Below are 20,568 nucleotides of genomic sequence, written 5' to 3'. Positions count from 1 at the left end.
AACAGTCACTCTCACCTTGCTTCAATGAGCAAGGAGGAGTTGAGTGGAGCTAGGAAAACCAAACCACATATAAGTGAGAAGGTTAAAGCCAAAAACAATGTGTTTCGATTGTAGATGAATAGGGCAGTAAATAGTCAATTTGAACGTCCTTTTAACAGGCAATATCTACCTTATCAAGCGCATGTTATTATTGTAACAACAGAAAGAACAACTTAACTCAAGAATCAATGGTCTAGATGTAATCTTCAACAATACAGTTGAATGCTGTTTGATATCACAGCCTTTGCTTCATCCAGCACTCTCAACTGTTTCCTTTTATCAGGTTGAACAAATAGGATTGATCACAGACTGACTCCTACATTGAGCACCACTGGAAGGAGCTGAAATGGATCATGAACTACTTGATAACAGTTGCAATGTAAAGCTGATGTTTGGTCCATTGGTCTTTATCAGTTGGAGCTGAGAAGTTAAGCAGTTATATATCAAATGTAGGTGAATCTGCTCTTGGTGTATTGTATACAGCTGTCGTCATACTATTATAGGAAAGATGGAAAACAAGAAAGAGAAAAGTAAACACAAAGTACTCTGCAGATGCCGTGGTCAAATCAACATGTACAACAACCTGGAGGAACTCAGCAGGTCGAGCAGCATCCGTGGAAATGAGCAGTCAATGTTTCGGGCCTAGACCCTTCATCAGGACAGAAGAGGGAGGGGGCAGGGGCCCTATAAAGAAGGTGGGGGGAGGGTGGAAAGGAGAAGGCTGGTGGGTGTCAGGTTAAAAACCAATCAGAGGAAAGATCAAGGGGCAGGGGAGCGGAAGGAGGGAGGGGATAGGCAGGAAAGGTGAAGAAGGAATGTAAGGTGAAAGCACTGTGTAGTAGAAGAATGCGGAAACATGAGAGAGGTGATAGGCAGCTGGAGGAGGAGGCAGAGTGAAACTGGGATGGGTGAAGGGAGAGGGAGGGAATTACCAGAAGCTGGAGAATTCAATGTTCATACCAAGGGGCTAGAGACTACCCAGACGGTATATGAGGCGTTGCTCCTCTAACCTGAGCTTGGCCTCATTATGGCCGTAGAGGAGGCCAGGTATGGACATATCCGAATGGGAATGTGAAGCAGAGTGGAAGTGGGTGGCAAACAGGAGATCTTGTCTGTTGTTGTGGACGAAGCAGAGGTGCTCAACAAACCTGTCCCCCAATCTGCGTCGGGTGTTGCCAATGTATAGGAGGCCGCACTGGGAGCTCCGGATTCAATAGATTACCCCAACAGACTCACAAGTGGAGTGTTGCCTCACCTGGAAGTACTGTTTGGGGCCCTGAATGGTGGTAAGAGGGGAGGTGTAGGGCAAGTGTAGCACTTACGCTTACAGGGATAAGTGCCAGATGGGAGATCTGTGGGGAGAAACGTGTGGACCAGGGAGTCGCGGAGGGAACGATCGCTGCGGAAAGCGGAGAGGGGTAGAGAGGGAAAGATGTGCTTGGTGGTGGGGTCCGGTTAAAAGTGGTGGAAGTTGCGGAGGATAATATGATGGATCCAGAGGCTGGTGGGGTGGCAGGTGAGGACAAGGGGAACTCAGTCCCTGTTGTGATGATGGGAGGATGGGGTGAGGGCCAAAGTACAGGAAATGGAGGAGATGCGGGTGAGGGCATCATTGATGACGGCAGAAGGGAAACCTCAATCCTGAAAGAAAGAGGATATTTGAGATGTCCTTGAACTGAAAGCCTCATCCTGGGAGCAGATGCAGCGGAGACAGAGGAACTGGGAATAGAGAACAGCAGTTTTGCATTTGGCAGGGTGAGAAGATGTATAGTCGAGGTAGTTATGAGAGTCAGTGGGTTTATCTTATGCTAAGAATTTCACCTTACTGGGTGGGGATGCATCTCTACCAAAGGAGGTACAAGGAGCTTCTTCAATCCACTAGCCTACAGGTCACCCTTGGGCAAGATGTAGTATCTGCATAGCCCCGCTGATCACGGTCATGAGAAGCCATGGGAGCAGGTGGTGGATGTCACAGGTCATGGCACCAGGCAGACAATTACTGAAGAGTATTGATAACGGCTGGGGTCAAACATCTTGTGTAGTCTAGTGTAGCTTTCTCTATGTTGTGTTTTTTTATTACATAGTTCGGTCTAGTTTTTTGTACTGTGTCATGTAACACCATGGTCCTGAAAAACGTTGTCTCATTTTTACTATGCACTGTACCAGCAGTTATGGTCGAAATGACAATAAAAGTTGACTTAACTTGACTTGACTTCATGTCAAACTGCCTGGCACTTAATGATGATGATGACTGGTCATCAGGCAAGCATAAGTTTGTTTTGATAAATATAAGAATGTTATTTCCAAATACGCGGAGACAAAATTTAACCTCTATAAGACAAGACATTGGATTAGAATTAGGCAATTTAGCCCATCGAGTCTGCTCCATCATTCCATCATAGCTGATCTTGGATCCTGCTCAACCCGTATACCTGCCTTATCGTCATGTCTTTTGATGCCCTGACCGATCAGGAAAGTATCAGCTTCCGCCTTACTTTCCTAAGTCGGACGTTTGGAACTCGTGGACTACCTGTTACAGACTTAGACTCCACCGTAGTCTGTGGCAGAGCATTCTACAGATTTACTATTCCCTGGATAAAAAAAAACCTCCTTACCTCTGTCCTAAAGGATTGCCCTTCAATTTTGAGGCTGTGCCCTCTAGTTCTGGATACCCCCACCATAGGAAACATCCTTTCCACATGCACCCTATCGAGTCCTTTCAACATTTCAATGAGATGCCCTACATTCTTTTAAATTCCAGTGAGTACAGGCCCAAAGCTGCAAAACACTACTCATACATTAATCCCCCCATTCCCAGAATCATCCTCATGAACTTCCTCTGGACTCTCTCCAACGACAACACATCCTTTCTGAGATAACGGGGCCCAAAATTGTCAACAGTACTCCAAGGGTGGCCTGTCTGGTGTCTTCTAAAGCCTCAGCATCATCTCCTTACTTCTATATTCTATTCCCCTTGAAATAAATGCCAACATTTGCACTACCACAACCTCACCCTAAAATTAACCTTCAGGGAAACTTGCACAAGGACTCCCAAATCCCACTGCACCTCTGATGTTTGAACCTTCTCCCATTTAGGTAACAGTCCACAGTATAGCTCCTTTTACCAAAATGCATTCTCATGTATTTCCCAACACTGTATTCTATCTGCCACTTTTTTTCCCATTCTTCCAATTTGTCTAAGTCCTGCTGCAATCACATTGCTTCCTTTGCGCTAACTACCCCTCAACCTATCTTTGTATCATCTGCAAATGTTGCCACAAAGGCATTTATGCCATTATCTAAATCACTGACAAACAATGTGAAAAGTAGCGGTCCCAATACTGACCCCTAAGGAACACCACTAGTCACTGGCAGCCAAACAGAAAAGGCCCCTTGTATTCCCACTCGCTGCCTGTCAGCCATTCCTCTATCCATCTTTCCTCTAATGCACAGGATTTTACCTTGTCAAGCAGTCTCACATGTGGCACCTTAAAGGTCTTCTGAAAATTCAAGTAAATAACATCCACTGCCTCTCCTTTGTCCACACTGCTTGTTACTTCCTCAAAGAACTCTAACAGATTTGTGAGCCAAGATTTCCCTTCACAGAAACCATGCTGACTTTGACTTATTTTATCATTAGTCTCCAGGTATCTCGAAACCTTGTCTATTGTTAATAGACTCCAACACTTTTCCAACCACTGTGGTTAGACTAACTGGCCGAAAATTTCCTTTCTTTTGACTTGCTCCCTTCTTAAAGTGTGGAGTGACATTTGCAATCTTCCAGACCCCCAGAACCATGCCACACTCAAATGATTTTTGAAAGATCATGATTTTTGAAAGATCATGACCATTCTCTCTTCAGCAACCTCTCTCAGGACACTGGGATGTAGTCCATCTGGTCTAGGTGACTTATCCATCTTAAGTCCTTTGAGTCTGCCTAGCACTTTTTCCTTTATAATACAATGTCACTCACCCCTGCTCCGTGACAGTCACAGGCCACTGGCACTTTGCCATTATCTTCCACACTGAAGACAGCTGCAAAGTACTCATCAGATTTATCTGCATTTCTTGGTTTCCCCCATTACTACCTCACCAACGTCATTTTCCAGTGGTCCAATATCAACTCTCACCTCCCTTTTACTCTTGATATAACTGAAAAAATACTTTAGTATCCTGCTCTATACTATTGGCTAGATTGCCCTGTTATTTCATCTTTTTCTTTCTTATACCTTTTATTAGATGCCTTCTGTTGGAATTTAAAATATTCCCAATCATCCAACATCTCACTCACTTTTGCTACCTTATTTTCCCTTTCCTCGGCTTTTATCTAGTCCTTAACTTTCCTTGTCAGCCATGGTTGCATACCCGCTATTTGAGAACAACTTCTGTGGGACAGACCTATCCTGTGCCTTGTCAACTATTCCCAGAAATTTCAGCTATCTCTGTTTTGCCGTCATCCCCACCAGTATCCTCCTCCAATCCACCTCGGTAAGCTCTTCTCTCGAGCCTCTGCAATTCCCTTTATTCCATTGTGATACTGATAGATGTGACTTATGCTTCTCCCTCTCAAAATGATGTATGAATTCAATCATATTATGATCACTGCCTCCCAAGGGTTCCTTTATATTAAACCCTCAGTCCAGTGGACATCATGAAAATTGTAGCCACAACATCGAAGGCTTCAGCCACGGTAAAGCAGAAACCCTGGCAAACTTAAAACCAGACATTTTGTGCATATAAGAAACTCATATGCTGACCAACCAACCGTATGTGCCAGGAATACATTTGGCTATTGACACCCCCGAGCCAAACTTATGGAAGTGCAATCTTTGTTAAAGATAAATCTATAGTAATGAGCCCAGCAAACATCCAAGCTAGCTCAATGGAACTTCTGAAAGTTGAAACAAAACACATAAATATCATCTCAGTCTACAAAACCCTTAACGAACCATTCATGTCGCCACCTAACCTAGATCTCCAGGACAAAATGTACCTCATTATTCATGATTTTAATAGCCAAAGCACCAATTGGGGATATGAAGATGACGATGCAAATGGAGAAGAAGTTGTGTCATGGGCTCTAAACAACAACCCTGAGCTACTATACAAGTCAAAGGACACCCCTACCTTCAAAAGTGCCAGATGGAGAAAAGGATACAACCTATACCTTGCCTTTTTTACCTCGGCAAGCTCCAACCTCTTCACACGAATAGTCTTCCAGCATATACCCAAATCCCAACACCGTCCAGTCCAGGTAGAGTCCCTTCCAGTTCTGAGACCTGTACCATCAAAGTACCTACCAAGATTTAACCTGAGAAAAGCGAATTGGACATCTTTCGCAGAATCCCTTGATCAACTTATCGATACCGTAACACCAGAACCTGATCATTATGATGAATTTGTCTGACTAATCTGGAAAAAGAGACAACAGCGCTGGCAGGAACCTATAGAAAACACTGACATGACCAAGAACAGTAAGAAGGCATGGACAACTGTTCAGAAACTCAGCTCAGACAATAGACCACCACAGAGAATTGCGGCCGTAACACTCAATCAAGTTGCTCACCAACTAATCCTAAATGGTCGACCAAATAACAAACAACGATAGCAAAAGGAACATCAGCAGATGTTGATCAGAAGTATAATATATGAATGCACGAAGTATAAGAAATAAAGTGGATGAGCTAGAGACTCCGTTGGAAATTGGCAAGTATGATGCTGTAGGAATAACAGAGACATGGCTGCAAGAGGACCAAGCCTGGGAAATGAATATTGAAGGGTATACATCCTATCGAAAGGACAGACAAGTGGGCAGAGGGGGTGGGGTGGCTCTAGTGAGAAATGAAATTCAGTCCCTTGCGAGGGGTGACATAGAATAAGGAGATGTAGAGTCAGTATGCATAGAACTGAGAAATTGTAAGGGCAAAAAGACCCTAACAGGCCCCCAAACAGTAGCCTGGATATCGAGTGCAAGTTGAATCAGGAGTTAAAATTGGCATGTCGCAAAGGCAATGCTACGGTTGTTATGGGGGATTTCCAACATGCAGGTAGACTGGGAAAATCAGGTTGGTACTGGACCCCAAGAAGGGTAGTTTGTGGAGTGCCTCCAAGATGGATTATTAGAGCAACTTGTACTGGAACCTACCAGGGAGAAGACAATGCTGGATTTAGTATTGTGTAATGAACTGGATTTGATAAAGGAACTTGAGGTAAAGCAGACATTAGGAGGTAGTGATCACAATATGATTAAGTTTTAATCTACAATTTGAGAAGGAGAAGGGAAAATCAAAAGTGGCAGTATCACAGTTGAACAAAGGGGACTATGCAGCCATGAGGGAGGAGCTGGCCAACGTTGACTGGAAAGATACCCTAGCAGGGATGACAGTGGAACAACAATGGCAGGTATTTCTGAGAATAATACGGAAGGTGCAGGATCAGTTCAGTCCAAAGAGGAAGAAAGATTCTAAGGGGAGTAAGGGGCAACCTTGGCTGACAAGGGAAGTCAAGGACAGTGTAAAAATAAAAGAGAAGAAGTATAACATAGCAAAGATTAGTGGGAAGCCAGAGGATTGGGAAACTTTTAAAGAGCAACAGAAGATAACTGAAAAGGCAATATGGGGAGAAAAGATGAGGTACAAAGGTAAGCTAGCCAAGAATATTAAGGATGATAGTAAATGCTTCTTTGGGTAGGTGAAGAGGAAAAAAATTAATTAAGACCAAAATTGGGATCTTGAAGACAGAAACAGGTGAATTTATTATGGGGAACATGGAAATGGTAGACGAGTTGAACAGGTACTTTGGATCTGTCTTCACTAGGGAAGACACAATCTCCCAAATGTAATAGTAGCCAGAGGAACTAGGGTAATGGAGGAACTGAAGGAATTTCACATTAGGCAGAAAATGGTGTTGGGTAGACTGATGGCACTGAAGGCTGATAAATCCCCAGGACCTGATGGTCTGCATCCCAGGGTACTTAAAGAGGTGGCTCTAGAAATTGTGGACGCATTGGTAATCATTTTACAATGTTCTATAGATTCAGGATCAGTTCCTGTGGAGTGGAGGGTAGCTAATGTTATCCCACTTTTTAAGAAAGGAGGGAGAGAGAAAGCAGGGAATTATAGACCAGTTAGCCTGACATCAGTGGAGGGGAAGATGATGGAGTCAATTATAAAAGATGAAATAGCGGCACATTTGTATAGCAGTAACAGGATCCATCTGAGTCAACATGGATTTACGAAGGGGAAATCATGCTTGACTAATCTTCTGGAATTTTTTGAGGATGTAAGTATGAAAATGGACAAGGGAGAGCCAGTGGATGTAGTGTACCCGGCCTTTCAGAAAATCTTTGATAAGGTCCCACATAGGAGATTAGTGGGCAAAATTAGAGCACATGGTATTAGGGGTAGGGTACTGACATGGATAAAAAATTGGTTGGCAAACAGGAAACAAAGAGTAGGGTCCAACGGGTCCCTTTCAGAATGGCAAGCAGTGACTAGTGGGGTACCGCAAGGCTCGGTGCTGAGACCACAGCTATTTATAACATACATTAATGATTTAGATGAAGAGATTAAAAGTAACATTAGCAAATTTGTAGATGACACAGAGCTGGGTGGCATTGTGAAATGTGAGGAGGATGCTATGAGAATGCAGGGTGACTTGGACAGGCTGGATGCAGTTTAATGTGGATAAACATGAGGTTATCCACTTTGGTGGAAAGAACAGGAAGGCAGATTACTATCTGAATGTTGTCAAGTTAGGAATAGGGGAAGTACAAAGAGATCTAGGTGTCCTTGTTCATCAGTCACTGAAATAAGCATGCAGGTACAGCAGGCACTGATGAAAGCTAATGGCATGTTGGCCTTCATAACTAGGGGAGTTGAGTACAGGAGCAAAGAGGTCCTTCTGCAGTTGTACAGGGCCCTGGTGAGACCACACCTGGAGTATTGTGTTCAGTTTTGGTCTCCAAATTTGAGGAAGGACATTCTTGCTATTGAGGGAGTGCAGCGTAGGTTCACGAGGTTGATTCCTGGGATGCCGGGACTGTCATATGTTGAAAGATTGGAGCGACTGGGCTTGTATACACTGCAATTTAGAAGGATGAGAGGGGATCTGATTGAAACATATAAGATTATTAAAGGATTGGACACACTAGATGCAGGAAACATGCTCCCGATGTTGGGGGAGTCCAGAACCAAAGGCCACAGTTTAAGAATAAGGGGTAGGCCATTTAGAACGGAGTTGAGGAAAAACCTTTTCACCCAGAGAGTTGTAGATTAGTGGAATGCTCTACCTCAAAAGGCAGTGGAGGCCAATTCTCTGGATGCTTTCAAGAAAGAGTTAGATAGAGCTCTTAAAGATAGCAGAGTCAAGGGATATGGGGAGAAGGCAGGAACGGGGTGTTGATTGTGGATGATCGGCCATGATCACATTGAATGGCGGTGCTGGCTCGAAGGGCTGAATGGTCTACTCCTGCACCCATTGTCTATTTAGATGGAGTCAGCTCTCTCAAACGGGAAGAACAACTTCCCAACTCTCACCCTAGAAGAATTAAAGGATGAAGTATCACAGCTAAAATCCAACAAAGCTGCTGGCATTGATGGGATTCTTAATGAATTCCTTAAACATCTTGGACCTAAAACACTTCCTTTTTAACTGTTCCCTAAGATCATTAAAATCACCTAAAAAGTGCTGTTGCTATCCTAAAACACAATAAAGACCACAACATTCCTATTATTATAGACAAATTTCCTTGCTCTGCACCCTCTATGAAGTCTATGAGAAACTCATATTGAAAATAATCTCCCCCTTAGTTGAAGATCTTCTAACACGAGACCAAGCTGTGTTCAAGCCAGGCCGCTCTTGCTGCGGTCAAGACCTGAACTTAACCCAGTATACTTAAGATGTCACCACCTAACCGAGATCTTCAGGACAAAATGTACCTCATTATTGGTGACTTTAATAGCCATAGCACCAACCAGGGTATTATGATGACGATGCAAATGGAGAAGTTGTAGTATCATGGGCTCTAAACAACAGCCTTGATCTACTATACGAGTCAAAGGATACCCCTACCATCACAAGTGCCAGATGGAGAAGAGGATACAACCCATACCTTGCCTTTGTTACCTCGGCAAGCTCCAAGCTCTTCACACGAACAGTCCTCCAATGTATACCCAAATCCCAACACCGTCCAGTCCAGGGAGAATCCCTCCCAGTTCCGAAACCTGTACCATCAAAGTACCTACCAAGATTGAACCTCAGTAAAGTAAATTGTACATCTTTTGCAAAATGCCTTGATCAACTTATCTATACCATAACACTAGAACCTGATCATTATGATGAATTTGTCTGACTGACCTGGAACATAGTGCAGCACAATATACCTAGAGGCTGCAGAACCAAATATATTCAGGGATTGACCTGAAAAGTTTATGATAAGTATGTCAACTTATACGACCAAGACCCCTTTGGTCAAGAAACAATTGAAATGGGAGTGTCAATTCTGTCCCTACTGAGCCAAGACAGACATCAGCGTTGACAGGAACCAAAAGAAAACACAGACGTGACCAAGAACAGTAAGAAGGCATGGGCAACTGTTCAGAAACTCAAGTCAGACAACAGACCACCACAGAGAATTGCTGCCGTAACACCCAGTCAGGTTGCCCACCAACTAATGCTAAATGTTCGACTGAATAACAAGGAACGAAGGCAAAAGAAAAAGCAACATCAGGACATGCAGTCAGCTCTCTCAAATGGGAATAACAACTTCCCACCTCTCACCCCAGAAGAATTAAAGGATGAAGTATCACAGCAAAAATCCAACAAAGCTGATGGTATGGATGGGATTCTTAATGAATTCCTTCAACATGTTGGACCTAAAGCACTCCACTGGCTTCTGTCCCTTTTTAACTGTTGCCCAAGATCATTAAAAACGCCTAAAAAGTGGAGAAGAGCCAAAATTGTTGCTCTCCTAAAACCGAATGAAGACCCCAATATTCCTAATAATTATAGACCGATTTCCTTGGTCTGCACCCTCCATAAACTACGAGAGACTCATACTGAAAAGAATCTCCCTCTTAGTCGAAGATCCTCTAACACCAGAGCAAGCCGAGTTCAGGTCAGGCTGCTCTTGCTGCGGTCAAGTCCTGAACTTAACCCAGTACATTGAGGATGTCTTTGAAATGCGACAAATTACAGGGGTAGTATTCGTTGACTTAACAGTACATTCGACACTGAATCACAGAGGCCTTCTTCTGAAATTATCTAAAATGTTAAAGAACGAAACCACAGTAAAAGTAATAAGAAGCCTCCTAGAAAATAGCAGATTTTATGTAGAAATGAATGGAATTAAGAGTAGGTGGCGACCACAAATGAACGGACTAGCACAAGGATCAGCCCTGGCACCTCTACTGTTTAATGTTTACACAAACGACCAACCAACATTTCCTAACACGCAGGTTTATTTATGCAGACGACCTATGAATAGCAACACAAGCTAACTCCTTCCAAGATGTTGAAGTACGACTTACAGCAGTCCTCTAAGCAAAACTCAAGTGTGTGCATTCTACCTGAGGAATTGAGAAGCTGCTTGGAAACTCAATATCTTCTGGTGTGGGAAGGAGTTCGAATAGCATCTGACTCCAGTTTATCTGGGTGTGACACTGGACAGGATGCTCTCATTTGCCACCCACATCCAAAAACTCCGAGGGAAAGCTGGCTCTCGCAATTCTCTCCTGAAAAAAAATTAGCAGGCATGAAATGGGGAGCTAATGCTCACACACTTAGATCATGGCCCTTGCATTCTGCTATGTACCTGCAGAATACTGTGCACCTGTGTGGGGCAAATAAACCCATGCAAAGTAAATAGACTCGTTGCTTAACGAAGACTGCCGAATAATCATGGGCACATTGCGCCCCGCACCCACTAACATCCTTTACAGATTTGCAGGCATTGCTCCCCCAGGCATCCGAAGACACTCTACAACAAAAATTGAGAAAGGTAAACAGAACTCGAATCCATAGCACCTAATACATCATTATGTGCCAGTTTCCAACCGCCTAAAATCAAGGAAAAGCTTTGCTACAGTGGAGGAACTACCACACGGAACATCCCCCCAAACATAAAGGATTAACTTTTGGCAACAAACAGAAGCCAGAACCCCACCCAAGAATACAGTGTAAGACCCCACAGAAATGTTGCCAGACGGGGCACTGCTTGACAGACAGAAGTGGTGCACTCTCAAAAGACTGAGAGCGGGAGCTTGTAGGACGGGTGACAATATGGTGAAGTGGGGTCTAAAGACCAGTGAATCCTGTGAGTGAGGCGAAAGGGTGCAGAACATTGAACACGTTCTGCGCGACTGCCCACTCTGACCTGATTTAGCTGACACTGACCTGCTCAACATCAACCACACAACACTAGAGTGGCTGGCTGTCTGGTGTGACAATCTATGATGATGAGCTCCTCAGTAAGATCTAGGTTATTACACAACACCCAATCCAAGTTAGCCTTCCCGAAGTAAGCTCAAGCACAAGCTTCCCTAAAAAGCCATCTCATAGGAGCTCAACAAATGCCCTCTCTCGCGATCTGACACCAACCTGATTTTCCCAATCCCCTTGTATACTGGAGTCCCCCATTACAATGAACACACACAAAATTCTGGTGGAACACAACAGGCCAGGCAGGATCTATAGAGAGAAGTGCTGTCGACATTTTGGGCCGGGACCCTTCGTCAGGACTCGAAACGTCGACAGTGCTTCTCCCTATTGATGCTGCCTGGCCTGCTGTGGTCCACCAGCATTTGTGTGTGTTGTTTGAATTTCCAGCATCTGCAGATTTCCTCATGTTTGCTCCCCCACTACAATTGTGTCATTACCCTTACTACATGTTTTTTCCAGCTTCCTTTGCGATCACAACCCCACATCTTGGCTGCTATTTGGAGGCCTATATATGATTCCCATAATGGTTTCTTTATCCTTGTTAACAGTTTCTTAACTCCGCCCTCAAAGAATCAGCATTCTCTGACCCTATGTCACCTCTTTCTAAAGATGTAATTCCATTTCTTACCAAGAGAGCCACACCATCACCTGTGCTTTCCTGCCCGTCCTTTTGATACGAAGTATAAGTTCCCAATTATGGCCTTCTTTCAGCCACAACTCAGATGTCCACAACGTCATACCAACCAATCTCCAATTGCCCAACAAGTTTGCCCATCTCATTCTGAATGCTATTTGCATTTACCTTTAGTCCTGTTTTCTTCACTCTTTTGAAGTTTGTCTCCATGCTACAATTTAACTCTCTGCTGTCTGCATTTGTACCCAATCATTGGCTTGTCCTTCCTTACACTCATGTTACATCCATCATAGAAACAGAGAAAATCTACAGCACAATACAGGCCCTTCAGCCCACAATGCTGTGCCGAACATGTCCTTACCTTGGTAATTATCTAAGGTTACCCATTGCCCTTTATTTTTCTAAGCTCCACATACCTATCCAGGAGTCTCTTAAAAGACCCTATCGTATCCGCCTCCACCACCGTCGCCGGCAGCACATTCCACCCACTCATCACTTTCTGCATAAATAACTTACCCCTGACATCTCCTCTGTACCTACTTCCAAGCACCTTAAAACTGTGCCCTCTCATGATAACCATTACAGCCCTGGGAAAAGGCCTCTGACTATCTACATGATCAATGCCTCTTATCATCTTATCACGACACCCCTCATCTTCCGTCAATCCAAGGAGAAAAGGCCGAGTTCACTCAAGCTATTCTCATAAAGCATGCTCCCCAATTCAGGCAACATCCTTGTAAATCTCCTCTGCACCCTTTCTATGGTTTCCACATCCTTCCTGTAGTGAGGCGACCAGAACTGAGCACAGTACTCCAAGAGGGGTCTGACCAGGGTCCTATATAACTGTAACATTACCTCTCGGCTCCTAAACACAATCCCATGACTGATTAAGGCCAATGCACCATATGCTTTCTTAACCACTGTCAATCTGCACAGTATCTTTGAGTGTCCTGTGGACTCAGACCCCAAGATCCCTCTACTAAGAGCTTTACTATTAATATCATATTCTGTCATTATATTTGACCTACCAAAATGAACCTTAGATTTAAATCCTTTTCAGAAAGGTGTAATAGCAACTGTTTACAATATAATTATGAAAATACGTTCAGATGTATCTAATAAAATTAAGAATGGCTGGGAAGGGGAACTTAAGCTTACTCTACCTATTGAAAAATGGGAAAAAATTCTTCAATTAGTTAACTCATCCTCTCCATGTTCCAAACATTCGTTGATACAGTTTAAAGTAGTGCACAGGGCCCCTATGTCCAAGGATAAATTAGCTTGTTATTTATCCCATATAAATCCTGTATGTGATAGATGTCACTTGGAGATAGCCTCTTTAACTCATATGTTTTGGTCATGTCCGTCTTTGAAAAAATACTGGAAAGATATCTTTGATATTATTCCAATGGTAATGGGTATTGATTTACAACCTTATCCTATTACTGCAATTTTTGGTCTACCGATGTTAGAACCAAATCATTGAACCTCTTCAGCTTGTTGGATGATTTTATTTCTTAAATTAATGGCTAAAAGATCTATTTTGTTGAATTGGAAAGAGATCAATCCTCCCACCACATTTCATTGGTTCTCTCAAACTATGTTGTGTTTAAACTTAGAAAAAATTAGGTGCGTCATATATGATCTTATTAAATTTGAAAAGACTTGGAGGACATTTATTCAACACTTCCATATGATGTAATTTGACCTTTTCCAAACCTATTTCTTTTTTTCTTGTTTTATATATGTACAGAGGATCCGAGTTGATGACACTTATGGTTCTTTTTCTCTTTTTTTTAAGATATTACAAACAGCCCATGTTCTTTTTTTTCTCTTTTTCTTTTTTTTAGTCATTGGTTAGTATTGGGTAGATTAGTTTTATTTGGGGTGTATATATTTTTTTTTCTTTTTTCTTATTTGTTTTGCTAATTTTCTTTGTTCTGTGTATACTATATTTGTATTTTGTACGATTTTGGGAGGTTTAATTCCCTTGTATTAACTGAGTATATATTCATATATGTTAATTATTAACAATCTAATCCCAATAATTGTATATTAATATTTTGTTATTTCCAATATGTTGATGTTAATAAAAAGATTGAACACAAATGAACTACCTCACACTTATCTGGGTTGATATCCACCTGCCACTTCTCAGCTCAGTTTTGCATCCTATCAATGTCCCGCTGTAAATTCTGTGAGCCCTCCACACTATCCACAACGCCCCTAACCTTTGTTATCAGCAAATTTACTAACCTATCCCTCCACTTCCTCCTCCAGGTCATTTATAAAAATCACAAAGAGAAGGGGTCCCACAACAGATCCCTGAGGCACACCACTGGTCACGAACCTCCATGCAGAATATGACCCTACAACCACTCTTTACCATCTGTGGGCAAGCCAATTCTGGATCCAGAAAGCAATGTCCCTTTGGATCCCATGCCTACCTACTTTCTCAATATGCCTTGCATGGGATACCTTATCAAATGCCTTGCTGAAATCCATATACACTACATCTACTGTTTTTCCTTCATCAATGTGTTTAGTCACATCCTCAAAAAATTCAGACAGGCTCATAAGGCATGACCAGCCTTTGACAAAGCCATGCTGACTATTCCTAATCATATTTTGCCTCTCCAAATGTTCATAAATCCTGCCTCTCAGGATCTTCTCCATCAACTTACCAACCACTGTAATGGTCATCTACTTGTAAACCCGCTGGCTCATCCTCAGCTCTATCATAATGGTTCCCATCCCACTGCCATATTAGTTTAAACCACCCCCAACTGCTCTAGTAAACCTGCCTGCAAGAATATTGGTCCCCCTCAATTCAAGTACAATCCGTCCCTTTTGTACAGGTCCTACCTGCCCCAGAAGAGATTCCAATTATCTAGAAATCTGAATCCCTGCCCCCTGCTCCAAATCTTAAGCCACACATTTATCTGCCACCTCATTCTATTCTCATCCCCATTGTTTTGTGGCACAGGCAACAATCCCTTGGTTACTACCCGAGGTCCTGCTTTTCAGCTTCCTTCCTTGCTCCCTGTATTCTATTTTTCAGGATCTCTTCCTTTTCCTACCTATGTCGTTGGTACCAATATATACCACGACCTCCCTTTTCAGGATATTGTGGTTCTGTTCACAAACATCACGGACCCTGGCACCTGGGAGGCAAACTACCATCTGGGTTTCCTTCTCATGTCCACAGAATTGTCTGTCTGTCTCCCTAATTATAGAGTGCCCTATTACTGCTGCCATCCTCTTCAGTTCCCTACCCTTCCCTTCTGAGCCATAAGACCAGAAGTGCCAGAGGTTCAGCCACTGTTGCTTCCCCCAGGTAGGTCATCTTCCCCCCCCCCCCAACAGTTCTCCAGTACTCAAAGTGGAGTACTCATTGTTGAGGGGGACAGCCACAGGTGTGCTCTCCACTATCTGACCTTCTCCATTCCCTCTATATAGTTGTTGCCTGTAAATACATTGCCACGGTGCAGCACAGATCATTTTCCCTTAATCAGTTGTGAGCCATTAATTGCAATGTATTTTCCTCTTTTAAACAAATACACTCAATACCACAGTTCCAAAGACAAGTTGTCAGATCAAGTAGAGTGAAATACTGTTTCTTGTTCTTAAAATCAACTCAGTATTTTGGATCATATTTTTGTTAACACAAAATACAAGCAAGATAAATTCTGTAGAGGCACTGGAATGGACTTGTTCAAACAGCTTAGCAGCTCCTCATGTTCCAATTCCTTCTATAAAATGTATTAAAACTAAGATATGAAAGGATTTCTTCCTGACCCTCGTGTTCAAATTGACTCCATGAAATGTCATTTATCTGTGAAGAGAAACACTTCCAATTGTTTTATTCCAAGTTTTCTGCAAAGCAATAACATTTTAGAAATTATGAAGTGTACTGGGTTGAAATGTAATTGGTTCTAAGCATCAATTAATTTTCTCATAAAAGATATAGAAGCAGGAAAGGCCATTCTATCCTTCAGGTTTTCTCTGCTATTCAAAATGATCATAGTTGAACTAGCTGAAACAGTATTTTCCCTTCTATCTACACATTTTTATTCATTCCATAGTCTTTTAATAAACATAAAACTTACTGAAATTCATTTGAAGTACAGTTTGTGCCTCCAGGGTAGAGAATACCAAATATTCACCACCTTTTTGTAAAGAAATATTCCCCACTTTTTAGGCTTAAATGGCTTATCTCTTATTCTGAGACAGTGTAATTATTAATAATTAATAAGACAATCTCTTATTCTTATCTCTTATTCTTATTCTACACAGTTCTAGATTCCTTAAAAACCTTCTCATTTCTACCCCGTTGAGCTATTTAACAAACAGAGGTTCAGCCTCCTCAGTATCTCATGACAGTTCACTCATTCCAGAAAGCAATCTGTTGAGTCCACACTGCATTTAATCTGAAACAAGGATATCTTTTTTTTTAGACAAGGAAACGTAAGAAATCTCTAATTTAAAGGTATCTGTAAAAATGTGTTTTTGGGAGTGCAAACTTAGTTGACAATTGGTCAAATGAAGCAAGAGATCCTGAGATCCATTTTTACAGATACCTTCAAATTAGAGATTTGTTATGTTTCCAATTAACTACTTTTCCTATACGTCCTGATTCTGGACAAAACTTTTTAGATAAAATAAAAAAAGCTTGGGAGGATGACCTAAATTGTCAGATTTCTGATGAAAGATGGAATAAAATTCTTAAACGTGTTAATAAATCATCTTTCTGTGCTCGTCACTCTCTTCTACAATTTGAAGTGGTTCATAGAGCTTACATTTCTAAACAGAAGCTGTCCAGTTTTTATCGAAATGTTTCTCCACTTTGTAATAAATGCAACTCTGCTGATGCCTCTTTAATTCATATGTTTTGGTTTTGCCCTAAAATTGAAAAGTTTTGGCGGGAAGTATTCCATACCTTCTCACAACTTTTTAGGGTCCAATTTGACCCAAATCCCCTTACTGCCTTGTTTGGTATTATTGCAAATGAAGATATAACTTTAAATACTCCTAACCTACAGGTTTTCGTTTTTACCTCTCTTTTAGCAAGGAGAGCAATCTTGCTTATATGGAAGGAGTCTACCCCTCCTACACATCTTCAATGGCTACGTGATATTATGTCTTATTTAAATTTAGAAAAGATACGCTGCTCAGTCTTAAATTCAAAACAATCTTTTTATGATATCTGGGAACCTTTCCTAAATTACTTTTCCAATTTATAAAGTTTAACAGTGCACAGACTTTTATGTATATTTTTATCTTCTCTTCTTAAGCGAATATATATTTTTTCCTAATTATCCATTATCATCCATCAGCTTTTTTCTTTGGTAGTTGGTAGGGGGTTGACTTTTTTTATATAAAAAATTTCTTTTATGATGTATGACCTATCTTTAAATTTTTGATTACGGAGTAGTATACCTTTACGTGATATGCTATAACATTTTGATCAATTTTATTACAATATATGAATGTACACAATTTATGTTGAGATGTATCTATGTGTTGCACTCTGTAAATCTTGTTTTTTCTTCTGAATAAAAATATTGTAAAAAGAAAAGACAAGGAGACTGAAACTGCACACAAAACTCCAGGTGTGGTTTCATCAGGGCCTTAAAGTTGTCACAACTGGGGGTGATAGGGGTGGGGGCGGATGTGTGGTAATGAGGATAAGCTCCCATTACCTATTAAATGCTCCCAATGGCATGCATCTCAAATAGCCTCTGACAACCAAGTCCAGCTCTTGGCCTTCACGTGGCTCAGTTGCTAAGCCCAAAATAACTGCTTTTACTGAAAGAAGGGGCAAAGGCAGGTTACCGGCGTCTTAAGATAAGTTGCTTCAGACAGATGGGGTTAATTAGCCATGGCTGGCAGCTCATCTAGGTGAAGGAATACTCTGATCTCAAGTCTCCACTGCCTTGGGGCTATACTCACAGGGAAGGCTTTGGTAGTAACCCAGAGGAAAAATCCCGAGCTCAAGTCCCTAAGGTAGTCCTACATCTAGTTCAGTGTTGACTGGGAACTCAAGCGATACTGCTGGATCAAACTGCATCAGTCTCTGCCACTCCTTTGGGTTCATCAGATGTGTGGAGAGGGGGAGCTTGCTATATGAGCAACAGCTTGCTCTTCATATCATACTGCCTCGGCTTGCATATCTAGTCAGCTAGGATGCAACAACCATGGTCAACTCTGACCGGTGGAGGCCTCATATTAGAGGGTTAATAACCATAAAGCATTTTAAGATGAAGCATTTTATAATTAAATTATACACACTTAGAGAAAAAACAATTTTCGTATTCTGACTAAAGATGGAACATACTGACATCACCCGTGACAGTACCTGTAGTTGTGTTTGAAGCTCCTCCTCTGTAAGGTGGGCCATTTCATCCTGTTCTGAGCTCCACTGCATAGAGACCTTCCCATTTTCTACCAGGAGGAGAAAATCTAATGAATACTCACCACCTGGTTCCTCATAAATAATAAATCACACTGTAGGGATTAAAAGTTTAAATGTCATTATTTATTCAGAAGCCCCATTAGCAGAAGGACTGTATCATTTTACCATCATTTAAAAACAGGGATTTGACACCTCGAGTTTAAAGAGTGAGTGCAGGAAATGTAAGCTTATCACCTCTTGTCGTTCTCATCTACATTCATGTATAGCCCTTGTAAACAGCAGGCACCACAGGACTGAGGTGTGTGGGAGAACCCCATTGGGTTCACTTTCTGCATCATTTGATACAAGCCCTGTAATTAGTTGTGCTCTTTAAACAATCACATCACTATACTTTGTCTGCAGTTGGCATCTGAGGCAACCCAATGTGGTCTTACCGTTTAAATTTTTTTTTAAAAAAGCACCAAAATAAGACTGGAAAGTCAGAGAAATTAACTGTTTTTTTTTAAATTTTAGAGTAGACATAGAACTTATCCTATACTCACAATTAATTCTTCTAGTCAAGTCCTGGGTAAATGATCTGCTTTCCACCCATGTCACTACAGTTAATGTAAATGCTGCTTTGCTTGCCAAGTCTGGGATAGTATATGGCTTTACCCAGGACAACAAGGACCACCTTCTGCATAAAAGCTTTCTGTATTGCACACTTTTGCATCCTTCCAATTGTTAGCGCATAATTCAGTGGATCTGAAATTTAAAATAAAAAGAGATCTTCATTGACTGCTCAGTAGATCAGAATTACATTTGATAGTATATTCCTGTAAGCAGATCAGAAAGAATGAATAAACAGTTTCAATACGCTTCAAAAGACTTCTATAGCCAATAAATGAATATTCAAATTTGCCACTTATTTAAGAGCAACTATTATAGACAATAGACAATAGGTGCAGAAGTAGACCATTCGGCCCTTCGAGCCTGCACCGCCATTTTGAGATCATGGCTGATCAATTGCTATCAATACCCGGTTCCTGCCTTGTCCCCATATCCCTTGATTCCCCTATCCATAAGATACCTATCTAGCTCCTTCTTGAAAGCATCCAGAGAATTGGCCTCCACTACCTTCCGAGGCAGTGCATTCCAGACTCCCACAACTCTCTGGGAGAAGAAAGTTTTCCTTAACTCTGTCCTAAATGACCTACCCCTTATTCTCAAACCATGCCCTCTGGTACTGGACTCTCCCAGCATCTGGAACATATTTCCTGCCTCTATCTTGTCCGATCCCTTAATAATCTTATATGTTTCAATCAGATCCCCTCTCAATCTCCTTAATTCCAGCATGTACAAGCCCAGTCTCTCTAACCTCTCTGCGTAAGACAGTCCAGACATCCCAGGAATTAACCTCGTGAATCTACGCTGCACTTCCTCTACAGCCAGGATGTCCTTCCTTAACCCTGGAGACCAAAACTACACAATACTCCAGGTGTGGTCTCACCAGGGCTCTGTACAAATGCAAGAGGATTTCCTTGCTCTTGTACTCAATTTCCTTTGTAATAAAGGCCAACATTCCATTAGCCTTCTTCACTGCCTGCTGCACTTGCTCATTCACCTTCAGTGACTGATGAACAAGGACTCCGAGATCTCTTTGTATTTCTCCCTTACCCAACTCTACACCGTTCAGATAATAATCTGCCTTCCTGTTCTTACTCCCAAAGTGGATAACCTCACACTTATTCACATTAAACGCCATCTGCCAAGTATCTGCCCACTCACCCAGCCTATCCAAGTCACCCTGAATTCTCCTAACATCCTCATCACATGTCACACTGCCACCCAGCTTAGTATCATCAGCAAATTTGTTGATGTTATTTTCTATGCCTTCATCCAAATCGTTAACATAAATGGCAAACAGCTGTGGTCCCAATACCGAGCCCTGTGGCATCCCACTAGTCACCCACCTGCCATTCCGAGAAACACCCATTCACCGCTACCCTTTGCTTTCTATCTGCCAACCAGTTTTCTATCCATGTCAATGCCTTCCCCCCGA

At 41.9% G+C, this 20,568-nt stretch overlaps 1 protein-coding gene across 9 annotated transcripts in view; it reads right to left on the bottom strand.

Moving 5' to 3' along the window:
* The window catches only part of LOC140728100 (leucine-rich repeat-containing protein 37A-like), a 102,722-nt gene that overhangs the window by 65,336 nt on the left and 16,818 nt on the right, over positions 1 to 20,568 (bottom strand). For 6 of the 9 annotated variants that reach the window (XM_073046293.1, XM_073046289.1, XM_073046296.1 and 3 more), the window contains 2 exons: positions 19,070 to 19,271; positions 18,471 to 18,556 (listed from right to left, as the gene is read on the bottom strand). In XM_073046293.1, coding sequence (XP_072902394.1) covers positions 18,471 to 18,553 — 83 coding nt within the window. In that variant the 5' untranslated portion in view covers positions 18,554 to 18,556; positions 19,070 to 19,271. Of the gene's footprint in view, positions 1 to 10,607; positions 10,773 to 18,470; positions 18,620 to 19,069; positions 19,272 to 20,568 lie in introns of those variants that run through there. The other 3 variants (XM_073046297.1, XM_073046291.1, XM_073046298.1) reach the window with 3 other exon arrangements.

Source organism: Hemitrygon akajei, chromosome 5 (assembly GCF_048418815.1).
Source record: "Hemitrygon akajei chromosome 5, sHemAka1.3, whole genome shotgun sequence".
NCBI lineage: Eukaryota > Metazoa > Chordata > Chondrichthyes > Myliobatiformes > Dasyatidae > Hemitrygon > Hemitrygon akajei.
Note: the sequence above shows the minus strand (reverse complement) of the source record. Positions and strands in the feature narration are given on the sequence as shown.